This window comes from Diceros bicornis, chromosome 28 (assembly GCF_020826845.1).
Source record: "Diceros bicornis minor isolate mBicDic1 chromosome 28, mDicBic1.mat.cur, whole genome shotgun sequence".
NCBI classification, from domain to species: Eukaryota; Metazoa; Chordata; class Mammalia; order Perissodactyla; family Rhinocerotidae; genus Diceros; species Diceros bicornis.
The window spans coordinates 28153226-28172765 of NC_080767.1; the positions used below are offsets into that span (position 1 = coordinate 28153226).

Below are 19540 nucleotides of genomic sequence, written 5' to 3' on the forward strand. Positions count from 1 at the left end.
GATAATCTTCAGGACACTGTTCCTGGTTGTTCAACAATCATCTAGGAGCTCACCCTCTTATGAAGGTCATAGCATTAAGTACTTTGCTTAGAGCACAAACGGAAGTCCTTCCTGTAACAGAGTTGTTTGTTTACCTGGCTTATAGCTGGTACTAATTTATAAGCCACTTGAGTGCTGGGATTATACATCATTCATGTTTGTAAGCCTGCATGATTAGCAGCACTCTCTGAATATCTTGTAAATATTGTCTAAAGTGAATTAATTTGAAATAAATTGAGAAAAAAAGTAAGAAAGAAACAGTAAAATAAAGTCAAAACCAATAGTCAGGGAAGGAATATAAAGTTACCATTATTCTCCAACATCTATTGAGCATCTGATATATACAAGGTGCTCAATAACTGGATAATTACCTCAATTCTTCATTCTGCCACCCTAGAAGGACAAATTCAAAGAGGTTGACGGGGCCTTAGGGATCATCTGGTCTAACTCTCATTTCACCCAACAGACTCAATGTGGTTAAATGATTAGTTCAAGGTTAGTTGGGGGTTCAATATAAACCTGAAAGCACAAAGAACATTAGTAATCAAGACATACTAGAAGTAAGACAATTTGACCCAACTTGGAAAAATAATTAATAACTGTTAAAAAACCACTGGAGTGGGATTGAGAGCACTAGACAAGATGTTAAGGATGCTAAGAAAGTAGTAGGTGGACCTAAGGAGGAGGAGGAGGAGAAGAAATAAGAAAAGGAGGAAATGGAGGAGGAGGAGGAGGAGAAGGGTTAACACTTACAAGGTCCTCGCTATGTGACAGGTACTGTTTTAAGTGCTTTGCATATATTGACTTTTTGATCTTCACAACAGCCCTGTGGGGTGTATACTATTATTGTACCCATTTTAGAAACATTATTACCTCCAATTTTAGATAGAATTCCTGAATATTACACCTGAAAAAGGCTTTAGGAGGCATTTGCTTCAATTTTATTATTGCACAGGAGACTAAAATGCTAACAGTAATACTTTTCATTTGCATGGTACTTTACCAGCATTTTTACATACATAGTGTCATTTTGATTTTGATTCTCACCAGGTGAGAACACTGGGGTGCAGATGTTCAAGCCAGATGGCCTGCAGAGCCACTCAGGGTATCAACTGGGCAGGGGACATCCCATTTTTGCAGTTGAGGCAAATAGGGATGCAATGACCAGAGGGAGGCAGAGCTATACTCTAACACCAGTTTTTAAAGATATAAAGAGTAAAATTTAACTATGAAATAAAATAAAATATGAAAGACCTGTAGAAATTATTTATACCTTTAATATGCTGTCTAAATGTTTCGCAAGAGAAAGTTAAAAAAAAAAAAAGAAACTTACCTGTAGACTCTGTGACTGTCACACCTATATAAAGGTACTTCTCGTTTATATCTTCTAGACTTTCATAGGACAGTTCTTTAATTGCTGTTTCAGAGTTAAATGTGACTTGAGCAATTCCATTTATCAACTTTTTAAAAGGGGAAAATGAAAGAGTTATTTCAGGGAAGAACTTACAAGGAAAAATTAACAAAATCTGCTTTTACTAGCCTCTAAATTGAAGGCAAATGTCAGAGGAACCATCGTCAGTAAAATGAATGATGTTTTAATTGTGATTAATTTTAATTTTAATTGCGAGTCCACAATTAAGTCCGAATGTTATTTTCTAATTTATTTGTAGGGAATTATAGACATGCAAGAGTCTTAAACATCGCATGGTTCAAGAGGTCTTTTTGTGGTAGCTGACTTCCAAGTCATCATCCATCCTTCTAAGCCTCTCAGCTTGCTTTTGCTCTTAACTGATAGTTTGTTGGGTTTTATGATATTTAATTTGTACTTCACTGCTTACATATTTAAACACCAATTTAAAAGCACACAATGGGGAATGGGATATGGGGCTAACGATATCATATTATTTCATTATTAACCACAACAGTAAAATAGATTTTGCGTTATTTTTTCTTCTAAAATTGGGTACCTTGAGGCCAGGGGTTTTTGTCTTATTTAGCTTTAAATCTCTAGCATAGCATTGTGTCTAACATAGAATCTTGCATTAAAAAGAGGCATCTAATTTATATCTTGAATAAATAAAACTGTGTTTTGAAAAGGCAAAGGCTAAATAACTGATGATGCAAAACTACACGGATATGCAACAGCGAGCAGAATGACACGAGCCCTTATCGTCTGTGGTATAATGTAAAAAGTGCTGAACAAGGGAAAAGGGGACCAGGGCTCTAGTCTCAGCTCCAGCAACCACTATAGCCCTTAACCATGCACAAGTGACTCTCCAATGAATTCGCTTGCTCACAAATATTTATAGAGCATCTATTATTTGCCAGGAACCATGCTGGCTCTGGCCATATGATGGGAACAATTCAGATCCACAAAGAGTTTAGTGTAGAGAATGATAGAAAAGTAAATGAACCATTACAATAAAGGAGGTTTTCTTATTCTCAGCACCATTGACATTTTGGACAGGATAATTCTTTGTTGTGGGGCACTGCTCTGTGCATTGCAGTTTAGCGGCATCTCTGGCCTCTACCCACCAAATGCCAGTAGCACCCTCTTCCCCAGTTGTGACAACCACAAATGTCTCTGGACATTGCCCAATGTCTCCTTGGGGGTAAAAATCGTCCCTGGTTGAGAACCACTGTAATATAGTGTGAAACATGCTCCGCTGAGAGAGGCTCAAGGCCTAAGGGGGCACCTGGAAGAGGCAGGAGTTTAGAGGAGTCAGGGAGACTTCCCAGCGAAAGGGTGTTAAAGCTGAGACTTAAAGCATGGGAAGGAATTAGCCAGGCAAAGAGAGGCAGGAAGGGAAAAAGTAACGAGCATTCCCAAGCAGAAGGAGAAGCATTGCAAAGACCTGGAGGCAAGAGAAACTAGGGTAAGTTTGAGAAACTGGAGTGATGAACGCAAAGAAGAGAAAAGGGGAAAATGGCATGAGGTAGGCTGGAGGTGGGGCTGGCGCCGAGGAAAGTGGACTTGATCCTAACGACAGTGAGAGGCCAATGGCAGATTTTAATCTTCAATTTCTACATCTATATAAAACAAGGAATTGGACTAGATGATTTTGAAGTAACGTTCCGTCTCTAGCATTCATGATACGTCTTTAGGTATGAGCGAATGTGTCTTAACATCTTACCATCGTGTTTTGCACTGCTTTATGCATCATTTCTTTTTGATCATCTTTTAAGTCTTCTTTTATTCCAAAAAAGATAAAAACTTCAGCCTCAGTGACAACTTTATTATAAAAATATCTGTCAAACAATAATGCCATAAAATTGTTTTGCTAACATGGTTACAATAATAAAATTCAGATAAAATGTAACAATTTGAAATTACGTAAAGCACTCGATCCACTTTAAAGTGTCTTCCATCCACCATTGAATTTCATCCTCATAAAGCTACAATAACAAAGCCAAGTATGGGGGCTGGCCTGGTGGTGTAGTGGTTAAGTTCACGCGCTCGTCTTTGGTGGCCTGGGGTTTGCAGGTTCGGATCCCAGGCATGGACCTACGCACTGCTTATCAAGCCGTGCTATGGCAGACATCCCATATATAAAGTAGAGGAAGATGGGCACACGTGTTAGACCAAGGCCAATCTTCCTCAGCAAAAAGAGGAGGATTGGAAATAGATGTTAGCTCAGGGCTAATCTTCCTCACCAAAAGTGAATAAATAAATAAATAAAATAAAGCCAAAGGACAGATTTTTATTACTGTGTGCTAGATGAAAAAACTGATCTTTAGGAGATCAAATGACTTAGGTCCAGGGGCCTTTCCTACAGGATACCTCACTTCCTCGATGATTTTTGATGTCAGTGGGGAGTTGCTTCCTATTTTCTTTTGCATCTTTAAAAGCAGCATGTCCAATCTCACGGTTATATGAAAAAAGTTCTTTTTTAAAATTCTAACTGCATATTTTCTTTTTAGTTTAGAATTAAAGTAAGAATAAAGAAAACTTTCTGCAGAGCAAACGCTACTATAGCAAGAGTTAACTTTCTTTATTCATAATTTGAACAAATAAAGTAAATGTCTCCATTAAAAGAAGCCAATTTCTATAATGCTCTGTCAAGTGAGCCTTTTATGTTGGTTTAAACTAGGTGACAAACACTCTATTTGAGGGATAAACATTAGTAAGAAAGACAGTATGGGGTAGCATTTGAGGGCATGGACTCTGGAACCAGACAGGCCATGTGACTTATCAGCTGTGTGACCTAGGGCAAATTACTTAACACTTATGTATCTCTGTTTTTTCGTTTGCAATATGGGAATAGTAATAGTATCTACCTCATAGAGTTTTCATAAAGATTAAATGAGCTAAGATATACAGAGTGCTTTGAAAAGTGCCAACACATAGAGTTATATAAATTGGTTATTGTTATTAATAACTACATTATATTGTCATTTTTAAACGACCTAAGCTTTTGTGGTAGATTGCTTGCAAAACTAACTTCAATTCTCCACCTCCCCATGTATCCACCACCTTTGCAGCTCTTTGCATGCAAAGGGTGTAAAGGGAGTCTGTTTCCTCTGGGCTGGTCTTATAACTTGCTTTGGACAAAAGAACGTGATGGAAGTGATGGTGTGCCAGTCCCAAGCGTAGGCCTCAAGAGGACTTTTATGCTTCCATTTTCTCTCTTTGAGCAGAGCTGCCGCTACAGGCTAGCCTGTGGGATGATGAGAGACACATGGTCCAATCATCCTTGTAGCTTCAGTCTACTGCCAGCCAACTGCCAGACATGTGAGTAAGACCTCCTTAGATCAGCCAGACCCCAGCTGACCTGCCAACTGACTGCAGGTACATGGGTGAGTCTAGCTGACATCAGCCTGGTCCAGATAAACAGAACTGCTCAGCTGACTCATAAACAGTTGTGGTTTTAAGCATTTGGGTTGTGAAGTAGTTACACAGCATTAGCTGGCTGACTAAGCCATTAAAAAATGACAAGAAGTGAAGGCTTCATATCTCAGTCCCAATATCCCTAGTTACGCTGGTTCCTAAACATATACACAGAACTTAAATCATTAGGATTTTTTGGCTGGTAAATAACCAACAAAGCTAAAATCAGAATCAGCTAAAATCAGAATGAGCAAATAAACTACAGGCATGATGTCTCCTCAATCAGTCAGTTCCAAAGTCATAGCAGACATTGCCAATAAACCACAGATCTTAGCAATATATAAGTTTTAAATCAACACGTTGTACCCCTTAAACTTGCACAATGTTTCATGTAAATTATATCTCAATAAAGCTGGGAAAAAAATCATAGATCTCACTTTGGGCAACTATCACCAACCAGAGTTGACACTCAATTTAGGTGGATAATCTGGGGAGAAAAATAACTTTCTTACCTTGCTTTTATAGTAATTTCAAAATTATTAAAGTCCTTATAACCAATGAAACTATTTTCCAGTTCTATTGAGACAGAAAAATGCGGCAACACTGAAAATAAAAACAAAAAGGCAATATTACTGTTCAAATTAGAGTAGCCTCTAAAGCATGGCAACCAATTATACTTTCTGGTATAGTTGGACAAGCTGTAACATCAACACAACATCCACCTGGTCATTATCATCATCACCTTCATCATCATCATCATCAACAACAACAACATCTCTGGGGAGCCTCCCACTCTGCCAATCAGAGGTCAATCCATTTTCTCTGTACCAGAAGCACTTTGCTTATCCTTTGATTTCAGCCCTTATTACAGACAATTGATTATTTCCTCCACTAGATTATGGGCTCCTTGAAAACAAAACAGACTAGTCTCTATTTATCTTTGTATATTTCCCCCCTCACCCACCTCATAAGTCTTAAACATATGCTCAACAAATGTTTATTAAATTGAAAAAAGCAAAGGAAAATTCTTGCTTATTTAACATTTGTCTTTCTTGTCTCCAGTCTCCAAATTCCAGCATAAAACTCTGACTTTTGTCAAGAAGAGAGAGCTTACAAGTAACTATAAGAAAACATCCATGCAAAATTAGAAATTAGGACAGAAAGGAAGGAGGTTTTTTCCTGTCTCTTTGGTATCTTGATTGCCCAAGAGAAAACAATGTCACCTGTCAAAAGGGCACTGGCTTTGCTTTATACCAACTCAGACCATGTACCAGAGCTTATGGATTTTAATTCTATTAAACCGAACAACAGTTAACAGAAAACTGGGTGATTGCGTGTCCCTGATATTGTGGGCAAGACTGACACACGAGAGTACATGAGAGAGTTGGTTTCAGATATGGCTCATGTGTTTCCTAGATAGTGAAGGCCAGATGTAAGAGAGCAATGCAATTTGTTGCTCTGGGCTGCATTCTTATGTTATTAAAGATCAAGGCAGGTGTGTTCTCTCCAGGATACGAAGTGGAGGGAAATATTTCATTCTTTCATCTAATACATAGTTGCCATGTAGTAGACACACTTTTATCAACAGGGATATATACTAGTGAACAAGACAGATACAAACCCTGTCCTTAATGAGCTCACAGTCAAGCAGGGAAGACAGACATAAGCAAATAATTAGACAGAGAAACACCTAAACCAGTTATGAAAACTGATATAAATAAGTACAGGGAATCCTTCCCAGCAAAGAGAATTTAGGGGAAGCTTTGCTGAATAAATGTCTTTTCAACTGAGACTTGAAAGGTGAGTAGGAGTTGCTTAGGCAATGAGGGAAGGGAAAAGTGTTCTAGGCAGACGGAACATCATACGCAGTCACCACTGCTGGAGGGAAGTGAGGGGGAGAGTGGTGTGAAATGAGGCTGAAGAGGAGGTAGGCAGGGGCCAACTCAAAATAAGGATTTCGACTTTCATTATGAAAACGATGAGGAGCTATTGGGGACTGTTCAATAGTGAAATAACCTAATGAGATTTGCATTTCAAGATTATTTTGGCTAATACCAAGCAAGAATAGCTTGGAAGTAGAGATAGCAATTAGGAGGTTTTTGCAGTAGTCCAGGAGGGAGCCTGGTGATGAATCAACGGGTGGCTGCAGATAGTAAGAGGTGGATGAATTCTAGATATATACAGGAAGCAGCAAAAACATTTGGAGGAAGGGAGATCAGTTAGGATTATATGTTATTGAGAGCCTATAAATTTAAAGTTGAGTTTCATTATAACAAATTTGTTTTGCCACTGGTTTGTTCATCAGTTGTTAAAATTTGTGCATTTATTCTCCATATTATTATGAGTCTCCTGGGAGAATAAAAAATGACTTCAAGCAAAGAAAGTTAAATTCGATATCAGAGCACACAAATACTTTAGTAAAAAACGACAAGAAATGGAAAGATTAAGCTATTTATATGTTAATTACTAGTCCATTCATATGATTTATTTAAAAATAAGAATATCTTAAATTTCCAGATAAATATATTAGGGATCTGTGAGCCAGAAGGAAAATAACACTGGACTAGGGGTAAGGAAATCCAGGTGCTCTTGTTGTGGCACTAATTGGTTGTAATAACTTGAGTAAATCATCTATTAGTCTTACTGCATTCCGCTCATCTCATCTCTGATTAAGTTTCTCCTAAAATCATAATTCTGGAAAGGACCTTAGCTAGTCAGCCTCCTCACGGGACTAGGTGTCTCCCAGCTCTATGATGAGGAACACAAGTCCAGAGAAGCTGATGTGCTTGTTCAAGGCTAACTAGGGCGTGCTGGAACTAGAGCTCAGGCATCCGAACAACCTCCCACCCCCTCAACCAGTACTTCTAACTATACCAGCAGGCTCCCTCAGCTTCATCAGGAAGTGATTCGGCATAACGTTCAACGAAAAGAATTATTGCAAAAACACTAAGTCTTCATAGGTAAATGCTTAATTGTCAGAAATTACCATATTCTTTAATTTCAAAATATGCAGTTCCCGTTGTCGAAAAGTCCTCTTTATATTTAGCTTGAATTGTCCACACACCATATCTGTGGAAGCAAAATATTTAAAATTACAGAAGTCATCGAATATTTTTCCCAGAGGAAATTAGTCAATTCTTGTTTTAAAGAGAGAAAAGTAAGTAAAGATGTCTATAGCCTAAGTAATATATTTTATTTGTGACAGATTTTTAAGCAATAAATAGAAATAATTGAGCATTTTCAGGATAATAGAAATGGTTTAGTAATTAGTTTTTCATACATTGTGTTATTTTTTTCAGCTATTTTATCTTAATGTAGTCAATAGGTTCGATTTAAAGAGCTTATGATACTTGAGAATTTACTTAATCTTGGAGTTTAATTTTACTAACATAATACTAAAATCCACACTACAGTAGAAAATCCGTAAGAATGTCTCTAGAAACATATAATACAGGTCAAGCCTATCCAGATCATAAAATTCACGCTTCACATAAATGAAATTATGGTTGAAGACAAAGTATGATTTGTTTAAACAGGAAAATGACCTGGGTTTCATTAACGACCTTCATTTAAAAGTATTTATTGAGCACTGGATTAAGCACTAGAGATAAAAAATGAGCCGGTAGAAGAGTCCCTATCTTCACAGAGCTCATAGTCCATGGAAGTTCAAATTCCCATGTTTCTGTTTGCAAGCAGATTGGACTTTGGCAAGTTACTTAACCTCATTTGTGAAATGGGAAAAATAGTATCTACCTTGCTTATTGGTTATGCAACCAAAAAAGTTTAATGTTATAGTTATCATCATCATCATCATCATCAATTCAGTGAACATTTATCAAATGCCTGTTATGTTGAAGTGTTGGAGATACAATAGCGAGCAATAGACAAGACCCCTGTCCTCAAAGAGTTTATAGTCTAATGGGGAATCAAGTAAATTAATAAATACTTACAAAATTGAGATATGTGCCATGAAGAAAATAAGCAAGAGAGTAAAAGCAAGAGAGGGAATACGTTAGATGGTGCATCCAGGGATAGCCTCTGAAAAGGGAGCCTTTACTCTGCGTCCTAAAGAATGAGAAGAAGCCAGCCCTGTGAAGAGCAAGGTGAAGCACCTTCTAAGCAGAGGGGACAACGTGTGCAAAGGTACCGGGGTGGGAAAGTACTGGTTATGAGAGACTAATGGAGCAAATGTCATGAGATGAAGTTGGAGAAATGATAATAGCTATAAAATAATACGATCAATTCTGTGCTATAGAGCATGCAGTATTTTCAAAGACATATACAATTTAAAAGTTATCCAAATTATTCAATTCCTTCAATTTCATCCAAATTTCTAGAAAATCTTCAGTACAGTGAATTAACTGCAAAATCCCATCTACAGGGCACAGCAAAAATTACTATAAAAAGATTTTGCTTTAAAGTTATATTGTAGCCATTTATAGGTGCACTTATCTTATTTGTCCTACTCTTATAAGTTTCTTGAAGGCAGAGACTGTGAATTTTTCCTTTCTATTTTGAATCTCTCATTCCCATTGTACTCAGCCCATACTAGAAATGTGTTCACTAAATATTTATTATATTGGATTCTGTTTACACATGTTCTTAAATCCTTTAGCATGAGGCCAAATGGAAGAAATGACTCCAAGAACACCTTCCCTCTTGAAATCTGCCTTCTGGTAATCTATGCAGCAAAGACTACAGAGGACCAATATTTTTATAACTCCCAGAGCAAGGCATGGGACCACAGCAGCCTTACCGACTGATAGTCTATTAGATTTCTTGATGGGTAGAGTCTTGATGGTTTTGATGAAGAAAAAAAAAAAGAAAACCTGGGGACTATTTTTTGCCTCTTTCAAATTTTAATTTCTATATGTAAAGAAGATTAGTGAGAAGTATCGGAAATTTTTTTTCCCAGAAACCGAGCCTAGCTTCTCGTTAGACTTGAAAAGATTTTGGGTATCCTCCTGTCCTTCACACTGACACACTTTGTTAACACTAGGTGGCTCCATTTGACTTGTTATCTGCCTGATAACCAAAAGTTCCAGATGTGCTTTTCAGAGAAAACTTTATTAACAAATAATTTAAAATACTTAGGATTAGGTGGAATCTTGAAGTCAGGAAAAGAGATGATTCCAGTATAATCATTTTCTTCTACAACGTCAACTTCTGATCCTTCGGGATCCTTTGAATAAAAACAAACAACTTCAAAGCACATAAACCACATTAAAAAAATGAACCGATGATATTATCTTTGATCTACAGAAATGTTTACTAACAAATATCCATGTCTTCAAATTAAATATGAAGGAGGAAGATCATTTAAATGTTGTGGAAGGCAAATATGGTTCATTTAAGCCACTTCTCTCCCTCTTTTTGGACCCTCTTTCATCTCCTGCCTCATCAAAAAAAAAGTATATATCAGTGTCCAGGGTATCCTAGTCTAAATTATCTAGAAGAGACTCAACTCTCTACTGTATGACTAAAACAGGTCCTGACCTAGCCTTCTTACTTCTGACTCTCTGCTCTGTCCTTCGTTTTCTAGCAATCCTACTTCTCCTCCACATATCTAAATTCTACTCATTGTTCCAGGCGCAGTTCAAATCTCATCTCTTCCTTGAAGTGTCCCTTGGCCTCCCTAATCTCTTTGAATTCTGGGAGTTTACAGTCTATATCAATAGTTAGCAACCACAATCTTGGAACACTCTGATGTTTCAAAAGTAATTCATTATAAAATAGTTAAATGTTAAAGTTTACGAAAAGGTTATAATTTTTGTAATTTAAAGGATTCAAAGTTATCCCTGTACATCATTCTTTTTCACTTGTGTTCTGATAAGTTTTTTTGGGCGGGGGATAGGAGAAAAGGTGCTGCAGCCTATAGTGAAGGACCATTACTGATACACCTACTGTTGATAGGTGAGCAGTTATTTTCCTACAAAAATTTTGTAGGGTTGGGACACAAACTGAGTAAGACCACGGGCGTTTATTGCACACGTGCATATCATCTGTTATGAATGTCACGGCTGATCCAAGGTTGATAACTGCTGATCTTTGTCTCGTAGTTTAGCACCATTTTTCGCATGTGTGAGTACTCACCTCTAAGTTCCTTAAGTGCAAGTACTACGGATTGTAATTATCTTGAACTGTACAAATCAAAAATCTCACACATAATAGGTATTCAATTAATTCTTAGTGATTGATGATCTTTAAGAAAGAAATCATGAAGGATATATTTAAATGATTTTGTTCAAAATCATAACTTGCTGAGATTTTTTCATGAGCTTTTTACATACGTCTATTATAGAGGTTTAGACCTACAATGTTATACTTACAGTAGATGTTCAATAACCATTTACTGAACATTGAATGAGTTTGTGTAGTGTTATGGCAGGGTTATGGAACAATCTTGTTCTGAAGATGAGTTAAATTATTATCTAAATAAATAACATACTTACTATGAAAGTTAAGACAGTTTCTCTTTTGGCTGGCTTGAAGTCATCATTCAGTGAATAAACTCTAACCTTTACTGTAAGAACAATTGATATCATCAAAACTCTGCTAAACACAAGGGTATTTTGATTTTTTTAACAATACTCATCCTTAAAAATGATGAGTCAATTAAAAAACCCCAATCACAAAAATCAGTGCACAAAAATCCATATTTAAGAGAAAGAATAAATTAGTTTACAGACATATACATTACTAAAGATTCTTTTCTTTTAAAGAGAATCCTCTTGGAGTCCTTTAAAGAGCTGCTTCTAGTGAATTTAAAGTACAGTTCGCTTTATTAAGATATATTTACATACAAGTTTTTTGAAATACATATGCAGTACAAAATTAGGCAATTGTTTATCAAGAATTTCATGGTAGTGAAAGTGATGTTACCATATGAATATATGGGAGTATAATATATTGTCTCATATTAGACTTGAAGATTTTAATGGAAAATTAGATAGTTTGATGTAGACATTATATACTCTTCCCCTTATAATAACCACCAAGGTCTGAAATTATCTCCATGTTACAAAAGGCAGGTTTGAATTATATGGTTTTGTCATATTTATTGAGCCAGATCCTCCAAATGTTCTCTCATTGTTAAAAGACTAATGTCAAGGGCCCAATAATGATTAGTTCTCTTCCCTTTCTTTCTGTCAGTTAATCTCCATCTTTTAAACAAACACATCTGTTTAGCTTTTAACTCATAGCTGTTTGAGACTGATGATCTAGCTCCTTCCAATGACATCTTGTAATTTCTCTAGGGTTTTGCTGATGCTCAAATCTATTCATGGCCAAAACTTGACTCACAAAATAAAATTGAACTGGTGCCATAAATCTTTTAACAGGTCAGTATTATGCAAAGCTCTATGTAAGAAGCCACATTAAGCTCTCTAAAACTGGTTTCACTAAGACTATAGGATCAAAGCAAAATGCTCAGTAAATTCCCTTCCCCCACCCCCACTCTCCTCTCTCCTTCCCCTCACTCCTGTCTTTCACCTTGAATCCTTCCTCCTGCCTTATGAACACATCCTGTCCAGGCCTAAGCATCACTGGGAAGCTGCCAGAGGCAATAGGTCACAAAAGTTAAGAGCACAGGCCCTGGAGTTCAAAAATGTGGTTTTACTCCTGCCTCTGCCATTTCCTAGTCTGGCCCTGAACAAGATACTTAATCCCTCTAAATCTTAGTTCCCTCATCTGTAAAACAGGACTGCCAGTATCTGCTTCATAGTGTTGTGAAAACTAAATAAGACAAAGCTTTTGCATAGCCCAGAGCTAATCAATAAATGTTTATTATTTTAAAATTATTTTTATTATTTTTATTTTATCATTATTATTGTCTGCTTTCTAACCCAGTCTGTGTTTAGGCTAGAAAATTAATCTTGTCTCCCCGGTGATGGTGTATCGGAGGTAAGATCAATAAAATTTTTTGTACCAAAGATATGGCTTTAAAAAATGTATTGTTGACAAACATATTGCAATATAAATGTATCAAATCAATATGTTGTACACCTTAAACTTACACAATGTTGCATGTCAAGTATAACTCAAAAAATGTATTGCCTGTCTTCTATGTACAGGCACTATGTTAGGCACAGAGATACGGTATTGAGGCAAATCAGACATGAAGGTCTTCTCATGGAGTGGAGAAGAGAGGCGAACACAATCACACATGTATATGCAAAATTCCAGGGTGGGAAGTGCTACAGATGACACCGCCTGGCTTTCTGAGCGTGTAGAAGAGGGAGAATTGAAGCGGTCAGAGAGGCAGAGAAGGTGGCCCTCTAGAAGGGTCCTGTGATGACAAGTAGGAGTTAACAAGGCAAAGGAAGGGCATGAATGTACCAGGCAGAGTAGACAGGCCTTAATATAGATGGGAAAGCGATGTGAGACAGCAACTGAAAAGGGGTCAATTTGGCTGGTGTCCACAGACAAGGGGGAGCATGGTAGATGATGAGGCTGGAGGGGAAGGCAGGACAGGCTGTATGGAATTGAAGGTTTTGGTCAATATTCTAAACCCTTTATTCTATAAAGCCTTGAAGATTTAAGCCTTTATCCTAAAGATGCTTATACTAAAAATCTCTCAAGGGTCTTCAGATTAAATGTGTCAATTGGGATATTAGAACTATAAATAGCAAGATTTAGTCAATTTTTTAAAAAATTACTTTTTTTTAAAAAATTTTTTTGTGAGGAAGATCAGCCCTGTGCTAACATCTGCCAATCCTCCTCTTTTTTTTGCTGAGGAAGACTGGCCCTGGGCTAACATCTGTGTCCATCTTCCTCCACTTTATATGGAAAGCCGCCACAGCGTGGCTTGCCAAGCGGTGCGTTGGTGCGTGCCCAGGATCCGAACCGGCGAACCCCGGGTCGCCGCAGCAGAGTGTGCGCATTTAACCGCTTGCGCCACCAGGCTGGCCCCTAAAAAATTATTTTTAAGTAATTCTTTTTCTTTTGTGTAAATAGGCTTTGTGCTACTCCACAGATTAAATAATAATGGAAAACTCTTTCCTAGAGCCTATTCTGTGCTAGGCACTGTTTTAAACGCTTTACACCTATGAATTCACTTAACTCTCACAAGAACTCTATTAGGTAAGTTCTATTATTATCTCCATTTTACAGATGAGGAAAGTGGGGTTCAGAGAGGTTGAGTAACTCGTATGGGATCACAGAGCTAATAACAGCTCAAGCAGGGATTTGAACCCAGACAATTTGGCTCCAGAGTCTGCTTCTAACCACTATAGTTCACTTCCTGTCACTAATGGGTCGATATTTAGAAGGAAGTTCTCTAGGTTTCCTCTGTGATTAGAATAGATGAGGATAACACATCTTACAGCAAAGCCCTGATAGAGAAATAATAAATGAGGCTGTTCTTAAGGAAGGGCTTGATAGCTAAGAAAGGTCCCAGGCTCTAGGTATCAGACTACTCATTGGACAAAGCCTGAGGACCCTAAGTGATAGGTGGTATCAACAGGACCCAATTAATGAAGCATCCCCTAATAAAGGATGACAAGGGCAGGGATATGTTTGTTTCTAGGCATGATTACGTTTAAAAGGGCCCAAGCTTTATGCGCAGAGACTATTTCCTTGTATACCAAGTGATCTTCTTTGGAGTCAAAAGATGGTACTATTCTGACAATGATAATCTGTCCAAACCAAGAGCAATATCCCGCCCCCTCTAGGCCTTTCCTTTCTTAGCTGATCATAACAGGCACTCCTGCTGAAATGGTAATGGTGTAAGCCCATTCCACCCCACTACTGTCATCATCAACATCAACCAACATTTAGCAAGGATGCACTATGTGAAAAGCTTTTCAACAAAGCTGGCTGGTCCCACCTCCCTTCTGTTCTTTACCAATAATATCGTTACTTCATAACCTCCCCCTCCCACATACAGTTTTCTCATAATTCCATCTCTGATGTGCTCAAAAGTCAATGATGGCAAGAGGGAGAGATGGAGGGATCAAAAATTTTGCACACACATGAACATATTTGGAAAATATGTAAAAGTTTGGAAAATAGTAAACATATTTGGGCAGCATTTCCACTTTTCTGTGTTTTAGTTCATTGGGAATAAATTCAGCCATTCCTCAATCACAGAGTTTTGACTGGCTATCATGACCTTTCCCCCTCTAACAGAAGAACCATGAATATGAAATAATTTTCTAACAGGAACTTTCTTAGGTAGATCACCTTAGAAAATTAATATCCACATATTTCTGTGATCTGATTTATTCTTTGCTGAAACAGCTGAGCCCCTAGGGGTAGATTTGTTTACTGAATTTAAGGATTAGCTCCAAAGTAATGGAATTTTTTTAATGAATATGGCTCTATAATAAATTATTTACCCATTGTCAAAATTATATTTTCAATTACATCTTATATATGTTTAATAAATAAGATATAACACAACATTTCACAACTTTTAAAAAGCTTTTTTTCTACTTGGAAATAACTGATGGGGCAGATAATGTAATTGTTGATTTTGTAATTTCAATGTGAATTTAAAATTTATATTTAAAATCAAACAAGTTTAAAATTAAATTCCATTTAATTATTTATCTAGCAATTTCCATATACACTTAAAATTAAAATGGAATTTATAAGTGTAAAAGTCATTGGGAATTGAGACTATTTTGAGCAAGTTAGAAACCTGTCTCCACTTAAGTGTTAAAAAGCTCTACAATATAGTGTCAATTTCCCCCCCAGAGAAAGAAGCATCCTATACCCTACCTGACTGGTGTGGAGTGTAAACAGGTTTGTCTGTGTGAATGAAGAGAAATCCATTGTCATAGGTTATTGGAATTTTTTTTGATTGTGAAAAATGCTTTGATACAACATCCAAATACACATGTGAAACTGGGTTTTGTCCTCCAGACAACTGTTTGGGTTGTATCTGTAAAAGAAAATGTTGATGGAAAAGAGTATAATAATTTTAATACTATGAAACACGTTGATTTTCTAAATACCACTATAATCTCATTAGAACAGAAAATGAGTATGTATATTTAGTCATTTAAAAAATAATAGAGGAGCCAAAATAGTAAATAAATTTTGCCCAAAGCCCTTCAGTGTCAAATATAATAATCAAAATTTAGCTTTAAGCAATTGAAAGTCTTTTTGGTTCCATGTTCCCTAATTTTATATGCATTTAGCAAAACTACTGCTATAGAAGGTCTCTTAACAAACTTTCAGCTTGCTGGATTAGCCCGTGCTCTCCATTCCCTCAATTCAATATCTTGACTGATGTTCAGTATACTTTGTGTTCTATCTGCATCTTTCTGCTCCCATGGGTTGAGCTGCACGCTTTCCAATTTGTGTATATAATTGTAATTACCCACTTTACATTGCATGATGTGTGAATTTAATACATAAAAAGTAATAAAAGAAAGAAAAGTGTTTCTATGAAAACTTAGGCTTTGGAAACATGGGGTAGAAGTTAATCACTAAAACCAACTGCTGTGGAATTAGATGTGTGAGAGTACTGTAAAAGTTTGGAAAATAGTAAAAATCTATAAATATTCTGTGTCAGATTGCTTTGCAGGTGTCTTTAAGTTCTATCTCCACTTTAAAGAAACAGAAACTGTAGAACAAAGATGATTTGTTAAAGGTGTGACACATAATAAACATTTGACACTGCAACCAGTGGATCCATACTTAAAGAAAAGACCTTAACACAACATGAAACAACCGGCAAATAAAGATACATTATAATGTTAAGATAAAATTAAATGCTGAAGATATGCATTGATTTTTATGAGTCCTTGCCTTAATCTACCTTTTCAATTAACCACCTAAATCAGCAGCGTTCAATAGAACTTTCTGTGATGGAAATGTTCTATATCTATGCTGTCCAATATGGCGACCACCAAGTACATGTGGCTATTTGAGCACCTGGAATGTGGCTCGTGTGACTGATGAACTGAATTTTTTATTTTAGTTAAATTTGATTGACAAATTTAAAGGTGACAGTCACACATTCGTGGCTAGTGGCATCAGATAAGAATATCTGTTGAAAATAACACTTTTGGGAAATGAATTTTAATTCTTAATAAACCTAATAAGTGGAAGTATTTGTTAAAAGGTTAGAGCATTTGCCATCAAGAACATTAATGAAAGAATTCCTATATTTGGTTAGCATTTATTTAGATCAGTGTTTCTCAAACTCAAGTAATATACAGACCCCTTTTAAAGGATAAAGGGTTCTGGAGGACTCTCAGGGTTGACTTTTTATTATTTACAATATAATAAAAAATTATTTTTATTACAATGTTACTTAAATATGTACAAACCTAAAGCTAGGTATAATTTTTTTATGCTTATGACTTTTTTATAATTATAAAATCAAAACACATTTATAAAATAAATTAAAAATTCTAAATATCGATATAATTCTAATGTTAAGCTCCTTACGAAATTTCAAATTTTAATTTCTTTTTAAATAATTCACTTTAGAGAAAGACTAGTGTAAATGAATCTCAGAGCCCCTTCTAAGTCTAGTCATCTTTAATTTTCTGGCTCTTTATTCTTGAAAGTATATCAGAATTTAAAACAATATTTTGGTTATATTTATTCACTAGAGTGAATAAATAGTAAGTACGAAAGTTATTTTTAGTTATCAGACTTTTTAATAACAAATGAGTTGCAAGCACTTCTCTAACCAAGCTATCCTATAATTTCTTAATAGAAGGAAAAGTTATTTGATCCAGGTTTTTCTTTCTATTAGCTACAGGTTATCAATGAGATATATTCACTTTAATAATCAATAATTTTATTAATTTTGGAAGCTATAAGTGTGGAATATTGGTGTTTAAACAAACAGATGTTAAATAGTATCCATGGATTTTTGTAGGCAATGCATTACAGATCAATATGCGTATTCATAGCTGTTTCTTTATACTGGTAATTTTCACAGTAAACAAGTATTCTCAATTCATTTCCAAATATTTTCACATTAGTACAATTTTATTTTCCAATAAGAATGTTAATTTACATGCATTGCTAAAAAAGCAGACACAGCTCTCCTATTCAGAATTTTCTGTTTCACCCATACTATCATTAGCAACTGACATCATCTAATAATCACACAGTGGAGAGTGGTATAAATGATCAACTCTCTATGTTGTCAATATTCAAACGTTGAACACATTTTATTGAGAATATTCTCTATGTATAAAGAAAATGAAGGATAAATACATACTGTTAAGATTGCAGAGTTTTGGAATTTGTTTTCTGTGGACAAAGTAACATAGCCTGAAGAGTAAGTAAATTGTTTATCAGGATAACTTTTAATAGAGATTGCTGCACCAAATGCTTCAGTGTATCCATAAACTTGAATTACAATATTTTCAGATGCTCCAACACGGAGTACTTTTGGTGCTGAAATGACATACCTGTTGAAACAGGAAAAGAGAAGAATCCATATCTTTATATGACATATTTTGTTATACTTTGGATTTTTTTTAATCTCACTTGAGAGATTCCATTTAAAATAGGCACATTTTCTCAACTTAATGATAATTTTAAATCAGAATGTATTTGTGACCTACGATAATTTCAGTATGGTTTCCAAGAAGAAATAGCTGGGAATTAAGACTTCAGAAATAGAGCCAGGGATTTAGTTAACATTTAGAAAAATAATAATAGCACCTTCCCTGAGTTACTGCAGCAAAGGAAGATTTTTAATGGTGTTGACTGGAACATGTAAATAGGGTCAATGTTTTAGCCCAGTGAAGAAAAAAGCAACAGAGGCACCAGTGATTGAATATCAGCGCTGCCATCTACCGGCTGAGTGACCATGGTAAAGTTACTAACCCTACTAACCCTCTGAGACGAAAATAACTTACCTGTGAAAATATCACCTTTACGAGGCTGCAGTAAGGATGAAATGAGAATATGTATATGAAAGTGCCTAGCACACTTAGTACTCAATAAATGTTAAGATTCATTAATTTTACTAAGTTAGTTAAAAGGAAGTAATCTTAGAAGTATAGGGTTATACTAGTGAGTGGATAAAGAAAAGGGTAGAATAAAAGTGAGCTGGGGGAATGCATTTAGAAATGGATGTAGTGATGGAGATCCTTGAGGAATAACAATCTTACACCAATAATGATAAAAACAGCGATTGCGTAGTTACCACATATGAGAGTCTGTATTAGCACTTTACATACAACACTTTTTTTTTTTAATTTATTTTTTCCCCCAAAGCCCCAGTAGATAGTTGTATGTCATAGCTGCACATCCTTCTAGCTGCTGTATGTGGGACGCGGCCTCAGCATGGCCGGAGAAGTGGTGCGTCGGTGCGCACCCGGGATCCGAACCCGGGCTGCGAGCAGCGGAGCTCGCGCACTTAACCGCTAAGCCACGGGGCCAGCCTACAACATTTTTAATCTTTACAACAAACCAATGACGTAGATATTATTATTATTCCTATTTTACAAGTGATAAGAGGTTAATTTGACCAAGGTCACACGGCTTGCAAGTGAATGAGGCAGAATTTATATTCAGGTCTCTCAGTTTTTGTGTCTGTAACTGAAGTCAAGGTTACAGGCTATGTTCATAACGATAGGCTGTTCCATCAATTTTATTTCTCATGTGATTTATACAAGAGTGGAAATGAATCTATACAAGTTTTTAAAATAAAAATTTTTTAATGTGTGAATTTTCATTGTTTTATTGAAAGAA

At 36.1% G+C, this 19540-nt stretch overlaps 1 protein-coding gene across 1 annotated transcript in view; it reads right to left on the reverse strand.

Annotated features, from left to right (window-relative positions):
- The window catches only part of C5 (complement C5), a 92056-nt gene that overhangs the window by 59881 nt on the left and 12635 nt on the right, over positions 1-19540 (reverse strand). The window contains exons 2-9 of the mRNA XM_058524745.1: positions 18057-18249; positions 15590-15752; positions 11320-11390; positions 9958-10049; positions 7854-7936; positions 5380-5470; positions 3174-3288; positions 1373-1499 (exon numbers count right to left, since the gene is read on the reverse strand). Of these exons, the coding sequence (XP_058380728.1) occupies positions 1373-1499; positions 3174-3288; positions 5380-5470; positions 7854-7936; positions 9958-10049; positions 11320-11390; positions 15590-15752; positions 18057-18249 (935 nt within the window). The remainder of the gene's footprint in view (positions 1-1372; positions 1500-3173; positions 3289-5379; positions 5471-7853; positions 7937-9957; positions 10050-11319; positions 11391-15589; positions 15753-18056; positions 18250-19540) is intronic.